We start from the raw sequence: 21,405 nt of genomic DNA on the forward strand, positions 1-21,405 counted from the left end.
AGAAAACTCTATTGAGCCCTACTTCATCCTTTTTGTTGCTGGTAGAAGTGCCAGATACCGCTGTTTACGATATTCCCCGGCTTGCAACATCGAGGTGGGGGCGGGGCACGAGCGAAACTCATTGAAATCGATCAATTGTTCCGATTCGCTATGGCCTTCCCTTGATCCATATCGACTCGTGCTTTAACCGGACCATCGTTTTGTGTTGATTTGTTGGCATAACTTCAAGTTGTTGGCAAGATGTTTTGAGGATGCTCTTCTTTATTCTGCCGGCTTGAGATGGACCGGGGCCGAGGCAAGGTAGTGTCGGATTATCGCCGGGCCCGGGTAAATGCAAGGCTAATAAAGCAGGAGCCGCAAAATCGCGACTTCTCTCAACTGCGCGATGAGACTCTGAAGTCTGCCATCGTTCTCGCAAACATACTGACAAGTAAAGCAGCCATCGTTAGCGCAATTTATGATTTTTTGGCGTCGACGTGAGGTTCTTCATCTGTAGGCCTGCTCCATGATGTTGAGGATCCAGAGGCCTCGCCAAATCCCTGTGGAATGTTCATCCTAGACATGACTTTTGTATCTGTTACAATAATGGCACACACGAACCTGCGTCAGCTCTAGTCAACGTCCGATCACAAAGCAAATTCTGGTTCAGCAAAGGTGAATTCAACATCCCACCTCTGTCATGCCAATTGAGCAAAGTAGTTGGCCCAAAATATCTGGCTCCAAGTCTAACTATCACAATCTGATGTGGTGGTGGACAACATTCCTCAAGCCATGTTGTGGCAACCTTTCCATACCTCCGACTGGACATTTGTTGTGGCACAACCACACGAGAGTAGTCGCTTGTGCCAACTATGCCATGACCAATTAATTCATGGACGACCAGGCGAAGATCACCATCAATCAACATGAGCCGAACATGACGACGACGATACTGGAAGAGTAGTATCATTGTATCAGCATCGTTCATCTGGGACATAACGCGTCAAGAAACATGTCGTCTTCTGCGGTTGTCGGGATTGGCGCAGGAATTGGCGCGCTCTTTCTTTGCGCCGTCTGCTTCATCGGTTTTCAGATATACAAGCGCAAACGCGAACACAATCCCGAGATCGCCGAGATCGAACAAGGATTTCCTCCTGCCCGTCCTGTAGAGGTCACTCAACTACATCAAGGATCTGGAGTCTGCCAATTGCCATTCGTGCCTCCCTACGTACCTTGTGGGGGATGGGGCGCACTTGCATCGACAGAGACGATTCACCATCTACCGCCGTTCGCACAGGTCAACAATCGCACTCATCCGGCATTTATCTTTCCTGAGGAGCAGACTCGGACGGGATGGAACTTTCCTGGAAGGAGACCAAGGATAGGGCGTATGCCATCCAATGCCAGAAGATTACAAGCTCTCTCGGCAATTATTGAAAGCCCAAGAGGAGGGACGCCTGGTGGAGGTTCCCGAAGTTCGCCAGCTGCTACCAAAGGGGGTGCTGTGAGAGAACGCGAGATCCATTATGCTTCTGTGGGACCATTGATTGCAAAGCCTGAGGCTGTCAAAATCGACTCGCCTCAAATACCGCCTCGTTCCTCTTCACGACCGATACAACTCACGGATCCGCCCATACAAGTCTCGCTCACTAGAGAACCTTCTATAGGACCTCGGGCGGCTCGTTCAAAATCTTTGGGGGCCGTTTCTGATCCTAACAAGCCCAACTCTGCGAACACGTTCGCGTCTGCTCCCGGACCGGCGCCTACCGGACCGCTACCTCCTCTGCCGCCTCTTCCAAGGAACATCAGTCGCCAAAGCGGTTACAATCCCGCGAATCGTCATAGCGCTCTGGGTATACCTTCAGCAAAGCACAACGAGAGCACATCGACCAGTCTGAACAGTAGTCCTGAGCGCAATTGGGAACGTATAATAAGCTCCGGGAACGTCAATCAAATACCTGAGTACAAGAACAATCAGAAAGTGACAACAACAGATGACGCTGCAGCCGAAGCAGGGGTCGAGGTCTCGTCGAATGGTGACACTTCACGACCAGCAAGCTATATCGGTCACAGGAGGAGTCTCGTGTGTCTCAGTATCACCTCAAGCGGCAGCAATCGCAACTCTGTCACAAGTCTTGCTTCCACGCTGGAGAAGCAGTCAAACAGATTGTCTGTACCGCAAATCCTCAATGTTGACCGCATCAGCATAAGTCGTGTGTCATCATCTGGCTCGCTCAGTAGGGGTAATGGCGGCGTTACAATGGTTAGCACACCAAGGCGACACACCGGATCCTCAAGAGTTTCAGCAACAGGGTCTCCACCAGAGAAACCCAGATCAAGCGTCTTGCGTGCTGTGTCTGGCAACGCAGGCTCGCCACAGAGGCCGATGAAGAATGCATTGAGAGACTCGGACGCTGACAGTATGTCTAAATGGGAAAAGTCAGTGATAGGGCCTAAACACTCGATCTTGAAAGGAAGTCCAAGCGCAAGAAAGAGGCATCGTCGACAAAACTGCGTTCGTCTGTCGACACTCGCACCAACTGTTCTGGGTCCCGCATCAGAGTCTCAAAGTAGATCAACGAGTTCTTCCATGGATGGGATCCGAGAAGAGTCACTAGATGACGAAGAAGGTCCAACCGCTGACAAGCACCTGAATGGCGACATAACCCTTCGGCCGCGGACTACTGTGGATCCCTTGAGATTGCGGGCGTCACTCACGCCTAGCTCTCCAACTCTGTCCATGGTAGCATATCGAAACGAACCTCTACAGTGGAACAGCCAGGTCAATTATAGAACTGCATCTTATGTGTCGCAAGCAGTAAAGTCACCACTATCACGTCAAGCCTCGTTGTTCAGCATACCGAGTCTGCCAGACGTGAGTCTTGTGGGCGAAGACGAGACTGCTCCACAAGGCTCAGAAACACCTGCAATCGAATTCACTCGTCCCTCGACTGAGTGGTCCGAGCATGAACGCAGTCCTTCATTTGGTTTGCATGTCACGCCAAGTAACTCCACACGTTCAGTCTACATTCCCGAATCATCTCCATCGCTCCCATCGTGGTCAAGCAAGTACGACCCATCTTGGCCAATGCTGATAACGAATCCGTCTGCAAGTGGACAAGAATACGATCCGAACAGACCAATCTCCGTATACTCCTCGGATGAGGACGACAGCAGTTCTCCCAAGTTCCCTTTTGCTGTTAAAGAGGAGCCCGTAACAGCAACCTGGTCTTCGCCGCCGTCGTTTCTGTGTGACTATGCGAGTGATAAGGAAAACGAGGAGGCAGAATCACCGAAGAACGATAGCAAAATTGAGTCACCCTACGCCCGTACAGCGGTGCTAACAGACCGTATTCGCTCGCCTTTCGAGTCTATGCCTATCCTCCGTCCTCATGCTTCATTCCTGGAAGATCTAGATCCAAGCCTACCGTCCCCACCTCCATCTCCTAGCTCTAGCATTTGCAAAACGCCGCCGCTTCTTTGTCGTAAGATTAGCAATGCTAGTGAGACTCTGCCAGGCGCGAGACTGTCGAATCCCAACAACAGCGTTCATCGTCAAAATCGTCGTAGCAGCAGTATAAGCCCACGTCGTCGCAGTGGTAGCTCAAGTCCTCATCGTCGCAGCGGCGGCATCGAGAAGCCTTCTTCTCGCAGCAAACGCGTCACAGGACCTCGTGCCCAGCCCCCGAAAGACATTCGCAAAAGCATCATGGCACTCAGACGCATGAACTCCTCATTACAAATTCCCGAGGATGAAATGGGTCAAGGTTCGCATCGTTATCTGCATCTAGGCCGTGAAGCGGCTCTTGAATTACCCTTTGACTTTGGCTTCTCGCCAGAAAACTCTGATAATGAGGATGGTCCACCAAGAGATATCATGATGGAACAGGAAGAAGACGAGGATGACGACAAGGAAAGCAGAGAGTGCCAATACGTCACTTATTCGCCTTCGAAGCCTATGCTCAGTCTTCTCACCACATTACCCGAATCTACAAGGATGCCACATACACATCTCTCCGTGTGGAGGAACGGGGAGGGATACTGGGCTGAGCAGGAACGTCGTGTCAATGAAGCCGTAACGTCTAGCCCTGTGGATACACCCACTAGTACACTTGACAAGATGCTAGGCTTGGAAGCCAAAGAAGGGCAGGTTTTGGTGTCGGAGTCGGGGAAAGGGTTACAAGTCTCAAACGAAGGAAAAGAGACAACGACATGGGACAAGAGAAAGAGCAAAGCCATGGAGACGCCAAAGAGGTCGAGGAGTCCATACGATCAGCAGGGATTTTACAGAAGCCCCTGAAAGGAGCAAGGAGGTCGTCGTGGAATATCTCAGAGGATCTGAGTGAGGTTGTTTGGATGATTGTGCGTACTGTGGTTGGACTTTGAGGTTTATGTTTGGCATTCTTGGATGTTATGATGAGATGAGTAGGATCTTTGTAATGTCTTTGAGTTGAGTAGATTAATTTTGCAATGTATCTGTTCTTGATGCTTCTTTCACTTCGAATATGTTTGCTTCGTAGTGATCTCAATGGTAATGTTGCCTTTTGAGTATGATTTCTGCCTTCAATCAGCTCAGTCTGTGGCAGACGACTGACAAGGAAGGTACGATTTACGTATACAGTCAATTGTATTTGTCACATAGATCGTTTTTTAAAGGCTTTTGTCAGTCTATCACATCTTCTCCATCAGTAAACCAAGTCTCCCTATCAAGCTTCAGTGGCTAACATGCCGGGTACTATATGTGTGCCGCTGCTTGCACACTTCAAGGATCTAGAGGCCTCGGATAGCTTACCATAGTCGGCACACCCGGTCCGTGAGCCTTCATGAAGCTCTACGTGAGACTCCCACACACGAGCAGGAGATCTCCCGCAGGTCGGCCAGTCTAGCCAAAAACAAGAGGTAGTCCCGCTCACAAAGACGGCTTTGATGAATGACCAGCAACCAAAAGGAGATGCAAAACGTACAGCAGCAGGGATTCCCACGTGGTCACCCACCGTAGTACTAATCTGCCGTTCAACTGCTTATGTATGGCAGAGCGGACGGGATGCCCAGTTTTCAGCTGACTATGGCCGTACGTGATGAAACCGATCCAATGTACAAATATAATGCTTTATCCTTGAGCAACCCATTAGGCAGCGTTGGAGGGGGATCGTCATCAGCTAGACAGGCAACCTAGTATGGTCGTGAAGAACAACGTTAGACGGTTGAGCGCTTTCTCCGCCTCGCAACATACCTCTGCTTTCGGCCTGGCTCACGCGAGCAGCACAAGCAGATTTACTTGGTCCTGATTGCTGAACAACAGCGGGACAGTTGACCGAAAGACAGCTGAGTTCGACGGCATGCACCTAAAGCGAACCTTCATTCAGGGCTTTCTCCTGCCCTAGCCACAGGAAAAGCTGGTCGCAATCTCTCAACTCTTCGTCTCTGTATGCACTGCGAGTACGACTCAATAGGTGGGATTATGTGGCTTTGTTAGAGTGAGAGCGTTGTTGTTCCTCAGACGATGATATCTTCCTCGACCTGCTATTGGGAGTTGGTGGGGGTCGACTCACCGAGTCGGTGTGGGGAAGTGGGCCTCAAGTTAAACATGTGCATTTCAGGGACTTGCTCAGATCATTCGTATTCAAATATACGCAACAACATAGCTCGTGAGCGGCACGGTCGCAAGCGCGATGCATGTGAAAATTAGAGTTCGATATACAATGTCATATTCGGAGTCCAACTGCGTTGTTGCATAATACAGGTGCACACAAGGGTCAGCCGCAAATGATCGTCTTCCTATCTGTCGCGCAACGCTGGATGGCAAGGGTAGAGCCGTTTGCTGAGCGACCCAAGATTTATGTAATCTGCGCGTAAATTAGCGAGTAGGTCACTGTAGGTGGAGTTGAAGGAGACGAAGTAGGCAAGATGAGGTCGAGTTAGTTCGGAGTGCCTACCGATAGGCTTCTTGAACGACACCCGAATAATTTGCAAGCGAGGCACTAATCATCAAACCGGCAAATGTTGAAAGCAGATCTCTTTGACACGGCAGTCAAAATCTTGCGGATTCTGCGGAGCTGCGGCTCTGGTGCATTGAAGATTGACAGATGTTCATGTTGAGGTCCTGCTTGAAACTTGAAAGGAAATACTGGTTATGCATCCGCCAATTTGCTTCAGGTCCGATAGTCGACGATCGCTCCAGCAAAATCTTACTCCTGGGGTGTCAATGACTCTTGCCTACGAGATACCCAGGCGCAAAATATGCATCTAATCAGATCCTGTATTTACCGATCAAGATTAAAACTCAAACTCGAGGAGCTTGGATGAAGAAGTTGACGCAGCGAGTCAGATATGAAGGGTGACGACGCGAGACAGGCAGCCTGATTCAGAAGAGAGCGAATGGCAGTAGAGCAGAGCTCAAGACAAAGTGCTAGGCAGGGAAACGTGCATCGCACGCCACCGTGTTGTTGTTAAGTGGTCAAAGAGTGGAAGACCCGTATTCGTTAGAGGGGAGGAGAAGAGGATATTCATTTAGGGTTCCAGCGATTGGCTTATCAGGGTTTCGCGTGGAGCATTGGAGGATGATTGAGAGGCGGCAAGAATAGGGAGACGACAGGCATATAGAGATTCAAAGTCTAATAGACAACAAACAGCAGTTCCTCCTCAACGATCAAGCAAGCCGGGACGGCCGACAGTTTGTGGGGCGTCGACGGTGGTCCTACTGTATGTATTGGAAGGTGGAAGACAACAGCTCGTATGCCGGGATGTGGACGTCGATGGACGCGTCTTGAGCGGAAAAGAAGGTTCAAGGCGGGCAGTGGAGACAAATGCTTAGTCCTTGGCTGTCTGCGAGGCAGCGTGGACTGGCAGCAAAGCGTGCGAGCGCCGTGTCGTGCCGGGATAGAGAAATGGGTGAATTGGTGAGAGTGGACACCCCCGCAGCGTCTTGATTGTTTGTGCTTTCCGGGTCGGGCTGCAAGTAGTCGTGGTTCTCTCAGGCTCAGGGAAACAAGCTCTCGGTGCTAGCACAGCTAGTTTGGAGTTGTCGGAGCTAACTAAAGGCAAGACCCTCTGCTCTCTGGTCGTCGTCTGCCTTTTGGTCGTCGTTGCAGCAGTCCACCTTCCCTCCCAACGAGTCTCTCCCCCAGCTTGATATATTCCAGTCGTTGGCGTCGACGTTTGGCTTTATCAACCAGCGCCCTCTTTGCTCCTGCCCCCTTTGAAGCCTTGGCCCCGGCGCCGCTACGTGCGTTAGCTCTACAGCCTCTTGAACAATATCCCTGTATCCGTCAAGTTTCAGCAGTCCCTTCTGCTGTTGCTCCTGCTCTGCTTGCTGCGCGCTGTCTGCACTCGACCACGACGGGACCAAGCACCTGCGCCCGCGGCTTTCCACACTGCACCTGCCCACTCGCGAAGCTGACCGACCTTTTGCATCTCACCACCGCGCGCCGCCGAAATTGAACAGCCGCAGATCCTTCGCACACGACCCAGCACAGCTACTAAAACTCTCGCAACTTTAGTCTGCACTTATCCGAGCAGTCAAGATGGCGGGCAAAATGACTCTGTACAAGTTGGTGGTGCTTGGAGATGGCGGTGTCGGCAAGACTGCCCTCACAATCCAGGTATGTGCCGAGCTGCAGCTCCGAGGAATGCGAGCTGACATTGACAGCTCTGTCTCAACCACTTTGTCGAAACCTACGACCCGACCATTGAGGATTCATACCGCAAGCAAGTGCAGATTGATGGCCAATCATGCATGCTCGAGGTGCTGGACACGGCAGGCCAGGAAGAGTATGTGTCGCTGAGAGACCAGTGGATTCGGGATGGTGAAGGCTTCATCCTGGTCTACAGCATATCCTCGCGCGCCTCGTTCCAACGCATCAAAAAGTTCTACAGCCAGATCCAACGCGTCAAGGAGTCCGCACAAGCCGGTTCGCCCACCTACCCTGGCTCGCCCAGCCTCTCCGCCCCATCATCCTCCGGTCCTGCGCCCGTCATGCTTGTCGGCAACAAGTGCGATCGCGTCACCGAGCGCGAGGTCTCTACCCAGGAAGGTGCCGCTCTTGCTCGCGAGCTAGGCTGTGAGTTCGTCGAGGCTTCGGCCAAAAACTGCGTCAATGTCGAAAAGGCCTTCTACGACGTCGTCCGCCAGCTGCGCCGTCAAAGACACAATTCTGCTGGTGGCAGAGGCGGCGGCGGTAAGAAAGACTCTGGCCGCTCGCATACTGGCGACAGTCGCGGAACCGTCAAGAAATCCAAACGTTCAGGCGGAAAGTGTGTCATCCTTTGAGCGCCCTTCTTCATCTTCTGCATATCATCACGACGACCATACGACTTTGCAGAGCCTTGTTTCTATTCGGCCATGTCCTTCGCATGTGCCTATCGCCATGACGACCACTTGTCTCTTTTCCTTGAATACCAACCCCCTCCCTTTCTATTCTCTCTCTACCTTCTCACCCTCAGGCTTGAGAAGCGCATTGGGCTTGGTCGCTTTCCATGCTCCGAGGCCACGAATTTGGTTTCGCCAGTATCTGAGAAATTCATCACCAAAACCATCTGCTAGGAGCAGTAACATCTCGGCCATTTGCAAAAAAATGACTAGCGAAATCGATTCCTCCCTCCTGCCTCCTGCTCTCGCCCTTCAACCTCTTGCTACGGGCTTTTATTAAAATAAGGTCACGTCCTACATACTGAGTGCGATCCAGACATTGCGTCTGACGGTGACGTACTTGTCGGCTTTCGCGAAACCACGGAAGACATATCATTTTACACTCCGTCGTCTTCTATGCAAATCATCTTATGCCTCTGGTCTGCTGCGCGGGACGATCTAAAATAATTTTGGTACTTTCAGAACTATGGAAGAGGAGGCTTGTTTACACTTCACTTCTTTGTACAGATGTTTTTGCAAGGACAAGTTCCTTGCACGACGACCAGCAGTCGTCGCTGTTTCATTCTTTTCTTCCAGACGTATGGTCACTTTGTCCAGCGAGGCGCTCAAGGCGTAATAATTCTGTTCGGCCTGTCACGGCGGTGCCAAAGAGACAAACAAAATTGGAAAGAGAAGGGCAGGTATGCAGGCAGGAAACATATGGATGTGAGATTCATGGAGGCATTGAGGAAAAGCAAATTCTTTTGTATCTCTGGGCTATCTCTCTTACATGTCAAAAACTCTGATCAATTTTCTTTCTCCAACTGCTCTTGATTGCATCGAAATCACATGCTTAGTGAGGTAGTCCATTCCTCACGAATATGGACTATGATCGTCCTCGAATGCGGTCGCCTTGCTTTGGTGGGTCATGAACCATCTTAGCTTTCCATGACAGTGCCGACTGTCAATTGTCCATGCAAGCCACTCAAGAACTTTGCCCAGGGCCGACAACGACAGGTATGCACCAAGTAGCCGCACATGACCCAGGCGGCATGCACGGCGCTTGACTCTGATCCACATGCAGGAAAGATCCTCGGAGCGCGGAGTATATAACGTTAAATTGTGTGTGTACCTTTGGCTTTACCACTTGCCTCGAGGATCTCTGATGCAACGGTCTCGCAACAATCACTTGAGGGGCATCTCTTGGTAAACGAACGTGAACAGACCTGTCCAATTGGCAGCAATCAAGAGAAGTGTGCTTGGTGGGAGATACGAGCAAAACTCCTTCGAACTCACCCGGACTCGCCCTCGTGTATGCAAGCATTGGGGCCGAGATAAGAGAAAAGCACGTTCTAGAGACTACATGAGAGAAATGGACAAGGAAGCAGCAACTCATCAACACACCTCCATCATACCGAATCGTTCTCCAATTGAACACATACTGTAGGTGCTCGCTTGAAAGGAAGCTTGATCTTTGAGCGGCTACTTTCTCGGTGATATTCGAGGTATGTAAACCGGGGTACCGGACGATCTCTCCTCGTGGTCTCTACTCGATTGTGAAGGTGCTTTCTAACATTCGACTTGCCCTCCACCCAGACAAGATGTAAATACAAATCTGCCACACTACACAACTCAGGAGCCTGCTCCGTGGATACTCTGAGGGGCATTACGGTACATTGGTACTTTGTTCGATTGAAGAGAGTTTACGATCTGCCAAAGATGAGTATAGAGGGGTTTGTAAGGCTCAACAACGGTATGGTTAGGATGAATGCTGGATCTTGGGTCAACGGTCTTGCTGGTGTTGGCTTGGATTGCATGTCGTGAGAGCGAGAGGGTGGATCAAAGTTTTCTCCGCGTCTTGCTTGATCCTACAGGGTTACGGTTGCGAGTGGTGTTCGGCTGGTACTTGTAACTGTCGTGGATGTCAAATGTTGGATCCACCGGCGTGTAAACTTGTGGAAGGTACGTCAGTTCCGTGCTCAGAAGACATTGCCAGGAAAACTTGAACAGCACGCCCCTTCCCAAGTCTTGTTGAGTATGCTGTGCTGCTTTTGATGATGCAAGACCAATGGCGTTCGCCGGAACGTATCAGACGTTGCACGAGCCTTTGCCAGCACGAATAGATGGAGATGAAGCAATGATTGCTATGTTGGAGTGTAGTAAGCCACCCTGTCATTCAGAAGCCGGCAAGACTAGAAGCATTCTTGGACATAATGCTCCATCTGCTGCTGAGAGCTTCATCGTGTTCGTTGACGCGAGTGCTATGTTGTTTCCCCTTCCTGGCAGATTGTCTTTCTTATAGCGTGAGAGAGGGTGTGGGAATCGGGGCCGGTCCAATGGGCAGCAGGTCTCCATCTCTGCGAATGAAAGCCTCGAAGGAGAGGGATATGACCTTGCTGAATGGCATGATCTTGCAGTCACGGGACAGATAGCGGCGAGAGGCTACAGAGTGAAGGTGCTTCTTGTCCATGGATATCGTGATCTCGACAGCGAGGTAGAGAGGGGACGGGAGAAAGTAAACGTATGCGAGCTGACATCTTCTCGTGTTCAGTGAACAAGACCATGATATATAAGTCGCTCCTTCGTAAGAGTCAACGAGGAGATGTATGGTGTAGTATGAAACCAGGCTAGATATGAGTATGCTTGACCACTGAGTGGGCGGAACCTCGACATAGACTTCAACTTGCTGTTACATCACAGCTGTAGATTAATAAGTAGCAGGAGTCAATTCACATATCGATACGGCCATAACGTGTTCCTACATTGAGATTACAAGCACAGATACCGGACATAACTTTTGTTGCATTTCAAGTGATCAAGACAAGGCTAACAACGAGCGCGGAAGGTATTCGTGAACGTCATGTTTCATGGCCATCCGCCGCGAGTTGTTGTCTTGTTTTCAGAAGGGTGTCATTCGAGGGAAGGATTGTAGTCGTCGCATGGTCGCCATGTTGATGTTCTCGTTTTCGTTCGGTGGTATCGCTCCCAAACTCGGCCGGTTCCTTGCACATGTTGCTCGTGGACTGTTTTGACAGGGTTGGAAGAATTTTTTTGAACTTTTCCTTTTTGTTTCGAGACGTTGGTATTTTGACTCGCTATGTCCCATGATCATGCGTTAAAGACAGCTAAGTCTTGAGTCCCCCGTGTCCATGAAGTGAATTTTTGAAGACTCCCCCAACCAAGAAGTGCACCGCGCTTTGTCGAGTCGTTTAAAATCCTGTGGGAAGACATGTTAGTCGTTTGGCCGGAGACGAGGTGGACAGAGAGTCATCATACTGAGAGGGGTGAAGAACCACTTGTTCTTGCCGCTCTGGTAACGCTCCTCGAGGGCCTTCTTGATGTTCTTCTTGGCATCCTCTCTTTGCGAAACCTCCTTGAAGGTGTCGTTGGTGACGGCACCCTTCAGGCCCTCGAGCTCAAGAGTGTAGCGAGTGGGCATGATGTGGTTGTAGTTGACGACCTTGATGAAAGGCTTGACCTTTGAGCGCTTGGCCTGGCGACCCTTGGACATGCGGCGGGTGACTTGCTGAGGGTAACGCTCAATGCCGGCAACGAGGGCGTGAGGGAAGGGGTGGGACTTGGTGCCCTGGTCGACGGGCTGGATGATGACGACCTATAGCGGAAAGAGTGTAAGTGGCATGTTCGGCGATGCTAGTACGAATAGCGGTTCGACGGTCGGAGGTGGTTGTGCGGTTTGTCTGCTCCTTCACATGATAGTTCCTAGCTCTTTCTGTGTGCTGTACATGCGGTGCCCTTTCAATGCCCATGTGTATAACCCGGTTTCGTCGGTGGATCCGCTGGAGGAAAAGAGTGCCGTACCTTCTTGCCTGCATATCTGCCACGGCTGATGATGGCGACACGGCCGACCTTAAGGACTAAACAGACACTGTCAGCATCTGGCTGCGCAATTGACAAGATCGATGTCGCAATCGAGCGAGGAGGAATGTGCGCTGGACGTACACTTCATGGCTGCTGGGTTGGGACGGTTAGTATGTCTTGTCGTTCAAAATCGTCTGACCAGCAAATCTTGAGAGCGACTGGCGTCGGTGGGCTGCGAATATTGCGGGTGAATGTCGGCAGGTGTGCGCGCCCTTCTCTGCCTTGATTGGCCACAGTCTGCTGCTCGCCAAGCGGCGGTGAACGGGCTCAAAGCGGCTAGACTCCCGCTTCGGGCTTAACAAGTCCGTAGCAACGCAGACAAGGGTGCAGCATGTTGTTCAAAGTAAACACTGGCCCGCAGCGCTTAAACATTATCTACACATCTGCCCTGTCAATCATCACCAACGGTTCTCTCCAACCGTCTTTGCTCCTCAATCTCCCATCTTTGCACGCCTTTTTTTGCGGACACCTGAACCTGTGTGCTTTTTACGAATTCCTTCGAGATACCCCGTCCGCGTACAATGCAATTGCTGTTGTAACGCGCTTTCCACTTTAGCGTGCATTCTTGACCACTTGCGCTCTCCTTGCCCTATCATCATCAGATCAGAGCAATTTCACATTCCTCAGCATGCCCAACTACAGTGATCGCGAGTCTATTGACTCTGGTCGCCAGTCGGTGCCCATGTAAGTTTCATAATGCAGCCTTGACCACCCAACATGCGACCATGCGACTGACTCGTCATCTTTCCAAACTTAGGTGGGACAGCTCAGACCCAGACAGAGCCCCTCCGCCATTGCCTATTCCACCTGGCTCACCTGGTCTGGCCACACGTTCAAATGCTTCGGCTAACATCCAGGCCACGGCACAGAGGCTGACGGAGCGCGCTCGCGAGAACATGCCCGCCAGCGTCTACACGACAAACCCGTCGCCTGCCACTTCACCCGACAAGTCACTCATCAAGGGAGCTCATCACCGCCGCCTACAGTCCCTGCAAACAGGAAGTGTTCGCGACCTTCGCTCTTTCATTGATGGTATGCGCAACGGTTCTCCCGAGAGGCCCACCTCGAGATCCACTGCCACTTCCCAAGGCTCGCCCACTCGTCCTGCCGATGCCGACTACTTCTCAAGCCCTCCTCAGGACCACTCCACACCCACGCCTGCAGACAGATACGCTCTCAGGGACGCTCCTAACCTCCGTCCTGCCTCTCGTCCCAGAGCCATACTCGGCGAGAACACTCCTCCATCGGCCACCATGCTCGCTCTACAGACCATGACCGCCCGCGATCCCGACTCTTCTCTACACGACATCACGAACTCTTCTCCTTCTCGCGAGCCCAAGACATTGAACGAAATGATGGCCCAGCTTACGAACATCACGAACATAACGTCAGGCATGCAAAAGGACATGGCCCAGCTCAACCGCCGTAGCAAGGACAATGCCGCCGACCTGATCGGCTTGAAACAGGCTGCTGACAGTCGTGACGAAGAGATCCGCAGAAACTTGCGTGACCTCCTTTCCAATGTGACGGCTTCTGACGCTGGCTCCGTCTTTGGTGGTAGATCATCCGCATTCGGTCTTGGTCTTCTCGAGAACAAAAGCATCACCTCACCAACTGCTGGAGCAAGACCCTTTGGCTCGCTTCCTCGCTCAAACAGTCATGGCAGCTTCCTCGACCCTGGCAGTCCCAACCCTTTTTCCGTGGACGGTGCCGCCAGTGTGGCCATGCTGGAGAAGATCATCCGCGAGATGGTCACCAAGGATGGCCAAGATCGCCTTCTATCGACTTTGTCTGAATTGCTCGACAAGCACAGCAGGGATAACGTCCAGGCTATCGAGACCGCTCAAAAGGTCGCCGAGCTCTCGGACTTCATCAAGGAAAAGTCCGGTAGTCATGCTCTTGTCCGTCATTCCATGGACTCTCAGGACGATGAACAGAAGTCAAAGGCCATTGATGCCATGAGCGCCGACATTCTGAGACTGCTCCATAAGATCAAGGACAGCACCTCTCAAAGCGGTGGCTTGAGCAACGAGATCAAGGCACTTCTTCAGAACCTTCGTGGCGAGGTTCTAGGCATGGGTCGCGAGCTCGGTCGCCAACTTGATCAGGCCAACTCTACTTCTAGAGTCGCCGAAGATGGCTCGCAGATCAAGACCGACGTCGAGGAGATTGTCAACCAAGGTCTCTCCCAACTCAGAGAGCATATGGAACACATCATCCAGCAAAACTCGCAACAACTCATCATGTCCAATCACCAGGACGAGAACAAGAGCAAGGACATGTACGACATTGTCAAGAGTGCCATCACAGAGCACAGTTCTGCTCTTGTTCAGACACAGCCTCAATCAGACGGGCTTGATAGAGCAAGCATTCTCGAAGCAGTTAAGGATGCCATCGAAGAGTTCAGACCAGAGATAGAGCTTCAACAATTCGGTCTCGAACGCGACGAGATTCTCTCCGTCTTGAAGGAAGGTTTACACGACTACCAAGCCAACAAGGAACCCTCCGCATCACCCGGTGCCAACATTGAGGAAGTTGAATCAGCCATGCAGCGTGCTCTTCAAGAGTTCAACCCTCCCAGACCCACTGATGAGATAGCTTCTTTCAAGGAAGATCTGCTTGCGTCTATCCGCCAATCTATCGAAGAGCTCAAATCTGCTGGTCCAGATGATGCCGCCACTCATGCCATTGTTCTCGGAGCTGTCAAGGAGGGTCTTGAGAACCATGGGCCTCACGCTCCTCGTGAATTTGACATCAGCAGAGACGATCTTTTCGAGGCTGTGAAGGCCAGTCTCGATGGCTCAACTCTTCCATTTGGCAGCTTTGGTGAACAAGTTTTGGGCCAACTTCGCAATCTCATCGAGGAGATGAAAGTTGAATTCAAGCAGTACTCCGCTGCCAATGGCCACGACACTGAGCAAGTTTTGGACGCCCTTAAGGATGGCCTCGAATCCTTGCGCCACGAAGTCGAATCATATGTTGACCGCGCTCAGGATGTGACAGGCAAGGATGAGATTGTCGACGTCGTCAAGAGTGGTCTGGAGCAACTTCGCGGTGATGTTCAAGGCTATTGCGCCGAAGGACCTTCCAATGGCCGTAACGAGATGATTGACTACATCAAGGCTGAATTTGAGCATCTTCATGAGGCTGTCAGCGGTCTTGGAACTCGTGAAGGCGACGAAGGTCGTCCTTCAAGCACTTCTGAAATCCTCGTTGCTCTCGAAGCTGGATTCTTAGAGCTCAAGAACCAGACCGCTAGCCGTGATCTTCTCGATGAGACTAACGAGGAAGTCTTGGAAGCCATGAAGGCTGAGTTTGAAGCCCTTCGTGACGCTGTCATCGCCGGCTCTAATACACACAAGGCTGAGGTTATTGAATCACTCCAGGAGAGCCTCGATGCCCTTCATGGCAAGATCGGCCACCGCGAGGATGGTACTTCTGACAATGAGCTCTTGCTGTCTATGAAGGATGAGCTGGCTCATCTTCGCGAGACAATCGCTAGCACTCTCCTGAAGTCCTGCGCCGCCGCTGAGCGCGACGAGATGATTGAGACTATTCGCGAGGCCGTCGACACCATCCGTATACAGATCAGCTCTGAGCAGGGTGAAGCTCACGCTGTGACTCTGGCCGCGCTCAAGGAGCAGCTGGAGAATTTCCGCGAATCTACCACCAAGGGCCTTGTTCTCAGTAGTGGCGACAACAACAACAACGATGAGGAAGCTACTCAGGCACCCCTTGATGAGATAAGAACTCGTCTCGACGAAATCGCTGCTGCCAGCTCAGGCTCAGGTGTCAACACAGCTCTCTTGGAGGCCATCCAAGGTGAGTTCCAACAAATTCGTCACTCTCTGGGTACTGGTGGCTCTCGCGCCGATACGGAAGAAGTTCTTGACGCTGTCAGACTTGGTCTGGATGATCTCCAGTCGTCTCTTGAGAAGAAGATCGACAACCCCGAGGTGCACAGAAATCTCAACAACGAGCTCATGGACACTCTCAATGAGGGCCTTGACAACATGCGCTCAGACGTGTCCAAGATCATGGACAAGCCTGTCGATATGACTGTCAATTACGAGATTCTGGAGACGCTGAAGGAGGGCGTTGCTAGCCTTCGCGCTGATATGGAGAAGCTTACTGGTGGCGACCGTCCATCAACATCTCTTGGTAGTGAACTAATTCTTGCCGACGCACCCGGTGAGGATGGATCACGCGAACTCAGGGAAGACGACAAGGCTGCTCCTTCTGTCAGTCTCAAGGAGAGAATGGAGGCTCTGTTCGCACAACTTCATATCAAGGTTGAAGGCCTTGCTGCAAGCATCGGCGATATGCCTACCTCCTCGGCTGCTCCTGCTGAGGGTACCGTATTGAAGGAAGATCTTTTCGGTATGGAAGAGACTCTTCGACAGATCCAAGATGCCCTCTCAATTATGGCTAAGAAAGGAAATACTGAGCTTGATAACGCTGTCACCAAGGAAGACACCGACGCCATCGAGACCTTGCTACGCAATACCAAGGCACATCTTGAAGAACTCCCTGCATCTATTGCCAGTAGAGAACAGCTGGACGATGTCGAGGCAGTAGTCCGTAGCGCCAAGGAAGCCATTGATGGTCTTGCTACCAAGGAGGACGTAACTGTCGTGGAAGTTCTCCTCAAGGACCTCGCCATTGCTTTTGAGGATTCTAAGTCCAGGGCACCGGAGCAAGGCGAAGAGGAAGACACAGCTTCTCGTTTGAACAAGGCAGACTTGGACGCTCTTGGCATGCTCTGTACTGAGATCAAGGAGAAGATCTCAGAGCTCAACCTACCCGATCCTGATGCACTCCCATCCAAGGCCGACGTTGAACAAATCACTGGCCTCATCAATGACTTCCGTGAGAGCCATGACAAGGTCAGAGAAGGTTACGAGAATGATATCGCCATCACTGCCAAGGCTTTCGACGACCGCAGAAAGGAGGCTGAGGAGATGACCGAGGCTATCTCTGGTGTCAAGGCTTTCTTGGAGGAAATCAAGGCTGAGATACTTGCCAAGGTCGAAGAAGGCACACCCGGTATGGCTGATATCGAAGAGGCTATCAAGTCGATTGATGAAAAGGTTGCTGGTGACGAAGGCATTGGAGCCGACATCAAGGAAATCTTGGAGACTGTCAAGAACGAGTTTGAGCGCTCGCATGAATCTCTGGGCGGCATCAAGATCGACCATGAGCAGAATAGCTCCACTTTGCTTGAGAAGCACGCCGAGCACAAGGATGCCATTGTGGCTGCTGTGACCGAGAAGGTCGACTCTTGCTTCGACGGTCTCATGAGCAAGTACGATGACGCCCAAGCCGCTGCGCACGACAATGCAAAGTCTATGGAAGAGCAGGTTGAACAGCAGAAGGAGATACTGAACAGCACCAAGGAGATGACTGATGAGTTGAAGCTCTCTATCGACACATTGGGCACGTCTTTGACCGCATTCATTCCTTCCTTCAACGAGGCGACCGAGAAGATTTCCGAGGACTCCAAGACTGTGTTCGAGAAAGTCGAAGGCGCTATGCTCAAGATGGACGAGCACAATGACGGCATGAAGACCGAACATCAGACCACTCGTGAGGATGTTGTCAGGGTCGTGGAGGCCATTGCTCTTCTCCAAGGAGAGGTCACCGAGTACAACCCTCAATTCTCCATGTCGCTCAAGGAGCTCCACGCTCTGGTCGGTGCTCACTATGAGTACTCGCAACAACTTGCTGCCACTGCTGAAGAACAAGCCAAGACAGTTCATGACACTATTCGTACCGTTACCGAGGAGTCGAAAACTCACATTGAAGGTCTCTTCGCTGAGAACCTCAAGAAACACTTCTCCGAGAACCTCAGCGCGCAGACAGAGGAGCTTAAAGGGGCTCTTCCTGCCTTGCTTCCTGCGCTTGCTGAGCCGGCAGAGAAGTATGATGACACTGCTATTCATGAGAAGCTCGATAAGCTCGTTGGTGACACCGCAGTTCACGAGAAGCTTGACACTCTTGTCAACCTTGCTGGTGAAGCCGGAGCAGCCACCGCTCAGTTGGAACGTCTTGATGAGATCCACGCTCAAGTCAAGGCTACTGCTGCCGAAGTATCTGCATTCGTTGCTATCCAGCAAAAGCAGATTACCGAAGGTCAGGAGAGCAAGGAACGTGAGGCAGAAGAGCTTGCCCTACTCCTTGAACGTCGCCAAGTGCAGAAGGACAACATCGAGACCGACATTTCTTCTCTCAATGAGGAGAAGGAAAGCCTTCAGGCTATCGTCGAGGCTCTTCGTGCTGAGAAGGATGCTCTCGCTGCGCAGAAGGCTCGTCTGAACAGTGATGTCTCTTCTCTTCATACCGCTCTGGAGATTAGACGTGAAGAATTGCACATCATGGATGAGAAGGCCGATGCTCTGGAACGTCGCATTCTCGAAGGTTTGATCGATCACTCTCGTGCCATGCTTCTTACACAAAAGACACCTAAGATGTCGCCCAAGAAGAAGCCCCTGCGTGATCTGCGTCTGCCTAGCGATGCTTCAACGACAAACCTTCCGGCTCCTACCACTCCTAGCCTTCTGCAGAGTCACGCTCTCGCTATGAAGACTCGCGGTATGCCCAAGAAGACTGGCACTACTCCTAACACTGGTGAACGCCGCATAATGTCACTCAGTCAGATCAGCCGCAATCTCCCGACTGGCGGACCTGCTACATATGCTGCTGCTGCACCGAGCCTGGTTTCGGCACAAGGCTCTATCAATCGCAGTCAGTCTCTCAAGCATAACAAGCTTCGCAAGATTTCTTGGGGCACCGCACGTGCTGCAGCTGACAAGGAGAACGACATTGAAGAGGTGACTGAGATTGATAGCAACTACGGTGGATCTCGTCCTGTGAGTAGAGACTCTGAATACCGCCCTCAGAGCCGTGACTACGACTCTCGCCCCGTCAGCCGCGACAGTCTTGACTCTTCGTACTACAACAGCAGTAGACGCAGCATTAGCTACGCTGGAAGTCAGAGCGCTTGGACTGAGTCAAACTCTGGCATTACTGACGATGGTCGTCGTACTAGCTTGGGCACGCTCGGCACCTACGAGACTGGTAGCTACATGACTGGCAGCGACATTGACCGTCGTACCAGTATTGGCAGCACCATCCGCAGCACTATGGATCGCTCAATCATCCACGAGGAAGAGGATGACAGTGATCTTGAGAGCGAGTATCACGTTGGCCTCGAGACTCCAGCTGTGCCCGTTGAGGCTACTATTGGCAAGGACATCGTACACTACGCACCTCCCAGCGACTCTGGCATTGGCTCTGACCTTCCCACCGCGGCTCTTCAAGGCAATGTTGACTACTTCGCTGGTGCCGTCGTTCCCACAACTGTACACGAAGACAGGGCTGCTTGAAACAAAAGTTGTGCGAAATGTGCATCTTGACCATCTCAAACTGTGATGAGATGTTTCTTTTCCTTTACTTTTCCTTGGTCTTTCTAATTCTTTTTCTGGAAGCAAGCGCATTTTAATGATGGTATGACGAGGTGGCAAAGGGCGCATTGGGTCTTGAATTTTTCTCCTTGTTCTGCTTCTGAAAGGATACCTGGCCATAGAGGCACTTTTGTTTTTTTGTGATTGATGAGATTCTTCTGGATCACAGGGCCAGGTTTTAGTTCTTTTTCACTATTCATGTAACGATTAGACGACTGTTGATTATGCGAATCCGATTCTTCTTCTTCACTCTATTCTGTCTTGTAACCTTCGGATGACTTCGTGATGTGTTGACATGATGATGCTGATCATGATGATCATGATGATGGAAGCTGATGACCCGCATGCTTGCTTCCTTCCTTATGATTATTGTTCATTTCGCATGCCAAACGACATGTTTGGTTTGACGCCGCTTTGAGCTCTGTCGCTCCTTCTTCTGTTGTGATTGACTGTTTTCAGCTCTAGTCTTTGCTTGAGGATCCTCTCTCATACCTTCCTTCACCTGCTGTTCACATGCTGTTCACATGCCCTTTTTCTTGCGCACTAGCTCTGCAACGTCTTCGCTGGTGGTAGTACCCACGTCGATGCACTCGAACTGGACGTTGTTCTCACCGCAGATCTTCTGGAGCCTTTCGCGCTCGCCATCCTGCCACTCTCCAAGAAACTGCGTGTTCTTCTGCTCGTCGGTGTGAAGAGCTCTGCGTCCGGTGCCCGGTTCACTCATACGTCTGTCAGCAAGCTCCTCGACAGGAACTTGTAACCACAACACCATGTCATAAGCATCAGTGTCGACAGGGGTATCAATATCCTGGCTTCCCTCGCCCATCTCGTCCCAGAGGTAGTGATAGCCAGTGGCAATGCCAACCTTGTCCACAACCGTGCAGTCTCTGGCGATCTCGACGGTGGCGTCCTTGCGCATTCTGAGCTTGTTGTGAGGCATGAAGCTCACGAAGTTGTCAAGGCCATGCGAGAGAAGGGAGATGATCTTCCAGGTTTCGAAGAAGGCGTAGTCTTTTGCGGGAAGGATACGTTTGAGCTCGTGGAGGAGGTGGGTCTTGCCCGAGCCGGGGAGGCCTTGGATGTTGATGAGAAGGGGGTGGTGGGCGCGAGTCAGCTCGGCGACCTTGGAATGGGGCTGGCTGAATCCGATCTGGTTCGTCCAGGAGAACATGGTTCCGTCCTTTCCGTCAGCCCTAAAGAGAGGTTTAGCAAATTGTGTCTTCTGGAGACGATAGGGGAAGATCTCTTACATTTTGAGGGAGGTATGGTGATGATTTACTGCTGTATATAGCGCTGACAACGTCTAGAGCGGGTTGTGGTAAAATCACAGCGCGTCGAGAAGTTAATGCGTCTGTGAGAAAGAGAGGTGAGGCAGGGGGCGTTCACCATGAGTCGAATCAGGCACCGATCGAGGGTCTGTTCGTCGACGATGATGTCGCCGTCACGAACAAGACGACTCAAGCCCTGGCTCGCCTCCGTGAGAGAGAGACGAGACTCTCTCGAGGATCCATCCTTCGAGAATGATGTCGCCGCCACAACCTAGACGACGCAACCTCAGGCGCTTCTCCGTGTGAGAGAGATGGAACTCCTTCAGCTCCGTTCGTCGTTGATCGCTCTACCGTCATGGAAAGATGACACAAGCTCAGCCCTTCCCTTCGTGCAGATGGCATTCTCTCGAGCTCCTTTCGATGACCGGGTTGTCACCACAAGAAGATGACACAAGCTCGGGTCCAACTC

The 21,405-nt window shown here is 51.6% G+C and overlaps 6 protein-coding genes across 6 annotated transcripts; 4 read left to right on the forward strand and 2 right to left on the reverse strand.

Moving 5' to 3' along the window:
- Window positions 1-991: 991 nt before the first annotated feature.
- Window positions 992-4,279, forward strand: AUEXF2481DRAFT_5171 (uncharacterized protein; the record flags this gene model as incomplete). Its single annotated transcript, XM_013487915.1, has 1 exon — window positions 992-4,279. One exon carries the CDS (start codon window positions 992-994, stop codon window positions 4,277-4,279), a length of 3,288 nt encoding a protein of 1,095 aa, XP_013343369.1.
- A 3,223-nt stretch (window positions 4,280-7,502) lies between these two features.
- Window positions 7,503-8,741, forward strand: AUEXF2481DRAFT_697038 (uncharacterized protein; the record flags this gene model as incomplete). Its single annotated transcript, XM_013488183.1, has 2 exons — window positions 7,503-7,580; window positions 7,628-8,741. 2 exons carry the CDS (start codon window positions 7,503-7,505, stop codon window positions 8,246-8,248), a joined length of 699 nt encoding a protein of 232 aa, XP_013343637.1. The 3' UTR covers window positions 8,249-8,741.
- On the forward strand, window positions 8,504-9,181 carry AUEXF2481DRAFT_225331 (uncharacterized protein). Its single transcript, XM_013488184.1, has one exon. The coding sequence runs from the start codon at window positions 8,758-8,760 to the stop codon at window positions 9,130-9,132; it is 375 nt and encodes a 124-aa protein (XP_013343638.1). The 5' UTR covers window positions 8,504-8,757; the 3' UTR covers window positions 9,133-9,181.
- Window positions 9,182-11,558: 2,377 nt separating this feature from the next.
- On the reverse strand, window positions 11,559-12,293 carry AUEXF2481DRAFT_5173 (uncharacterized protein; the record flags this gene model as incomplete). Its single annotated transcript, XM_013487916.1, has 3 exons — window positions 11,559-11,939; window positions 12,146-12,201; window positions 12,287-12,293. 3 exons carry the CDS (start codon window positions 12,291-12,293, stop codon window positions 11,559-11,561), a joined length of 444 nt encoding a protein of 147 aa, XP_013343370.1.
- Window positions 12,294-12,833: 540 nt separating this feature from the next.
- Window positions 12,834-19,590, forward strand: AUEXF2481DRAFT_5174 (uncharacterized protein; the record flags this gene model as incomplete). The annotated part of the gene is made up of 2 exons (XM_013487917.1): window positions 12,834-12,889; window positions 12,963-19,590. The coding sequence occupies 2 exons, from the start codon at window positions 12,834-12,836 to the stop codon at window positions 19,588-19,590; spliced, it is 6,684 nt and encodes a 2,227-aa protein (XP_013343371.1).
- Window positions 19,591-20,000: 410 nt separating this feature from the next.
- On the reverse strand, window positions 20,001-21,281 carry AUEXF2481DRAFT_225247 (uncharacterized protein). Its single transcript, XM_013488185.1, has 3 exons — window positions 20,919-21,281; window positions 20,161-20,861; window positions 20,001-20,104 (listed from the first exon to the last, which is right to left on the reverse strand). Coding segments are annotated over exons 1-2 (675 nt in total). The 5' UTR covers window positions 20,921-21,281; the 3' UTR covers window positions 20,001-20,104; window positions 20,161-20,188.
- Window positions 21,282-21,405: the final 124 nt, after the last annotated feature.

The sequence above is a fragment of the Aureobasidium subglaciale genome (assembly GCF_000721755.1).
Source record: "Aureobasidium subglaciale EXF-2481 unplaced genomic scaffold scaffold_11, whole genome shotgun sequence".
NCBI lineage: Eukaryota > Fungi > Ascomycota > Dothideomycetes > Dothideales > Saccotheciaceae > Aureobasidium > Aureobasidium subglaciale.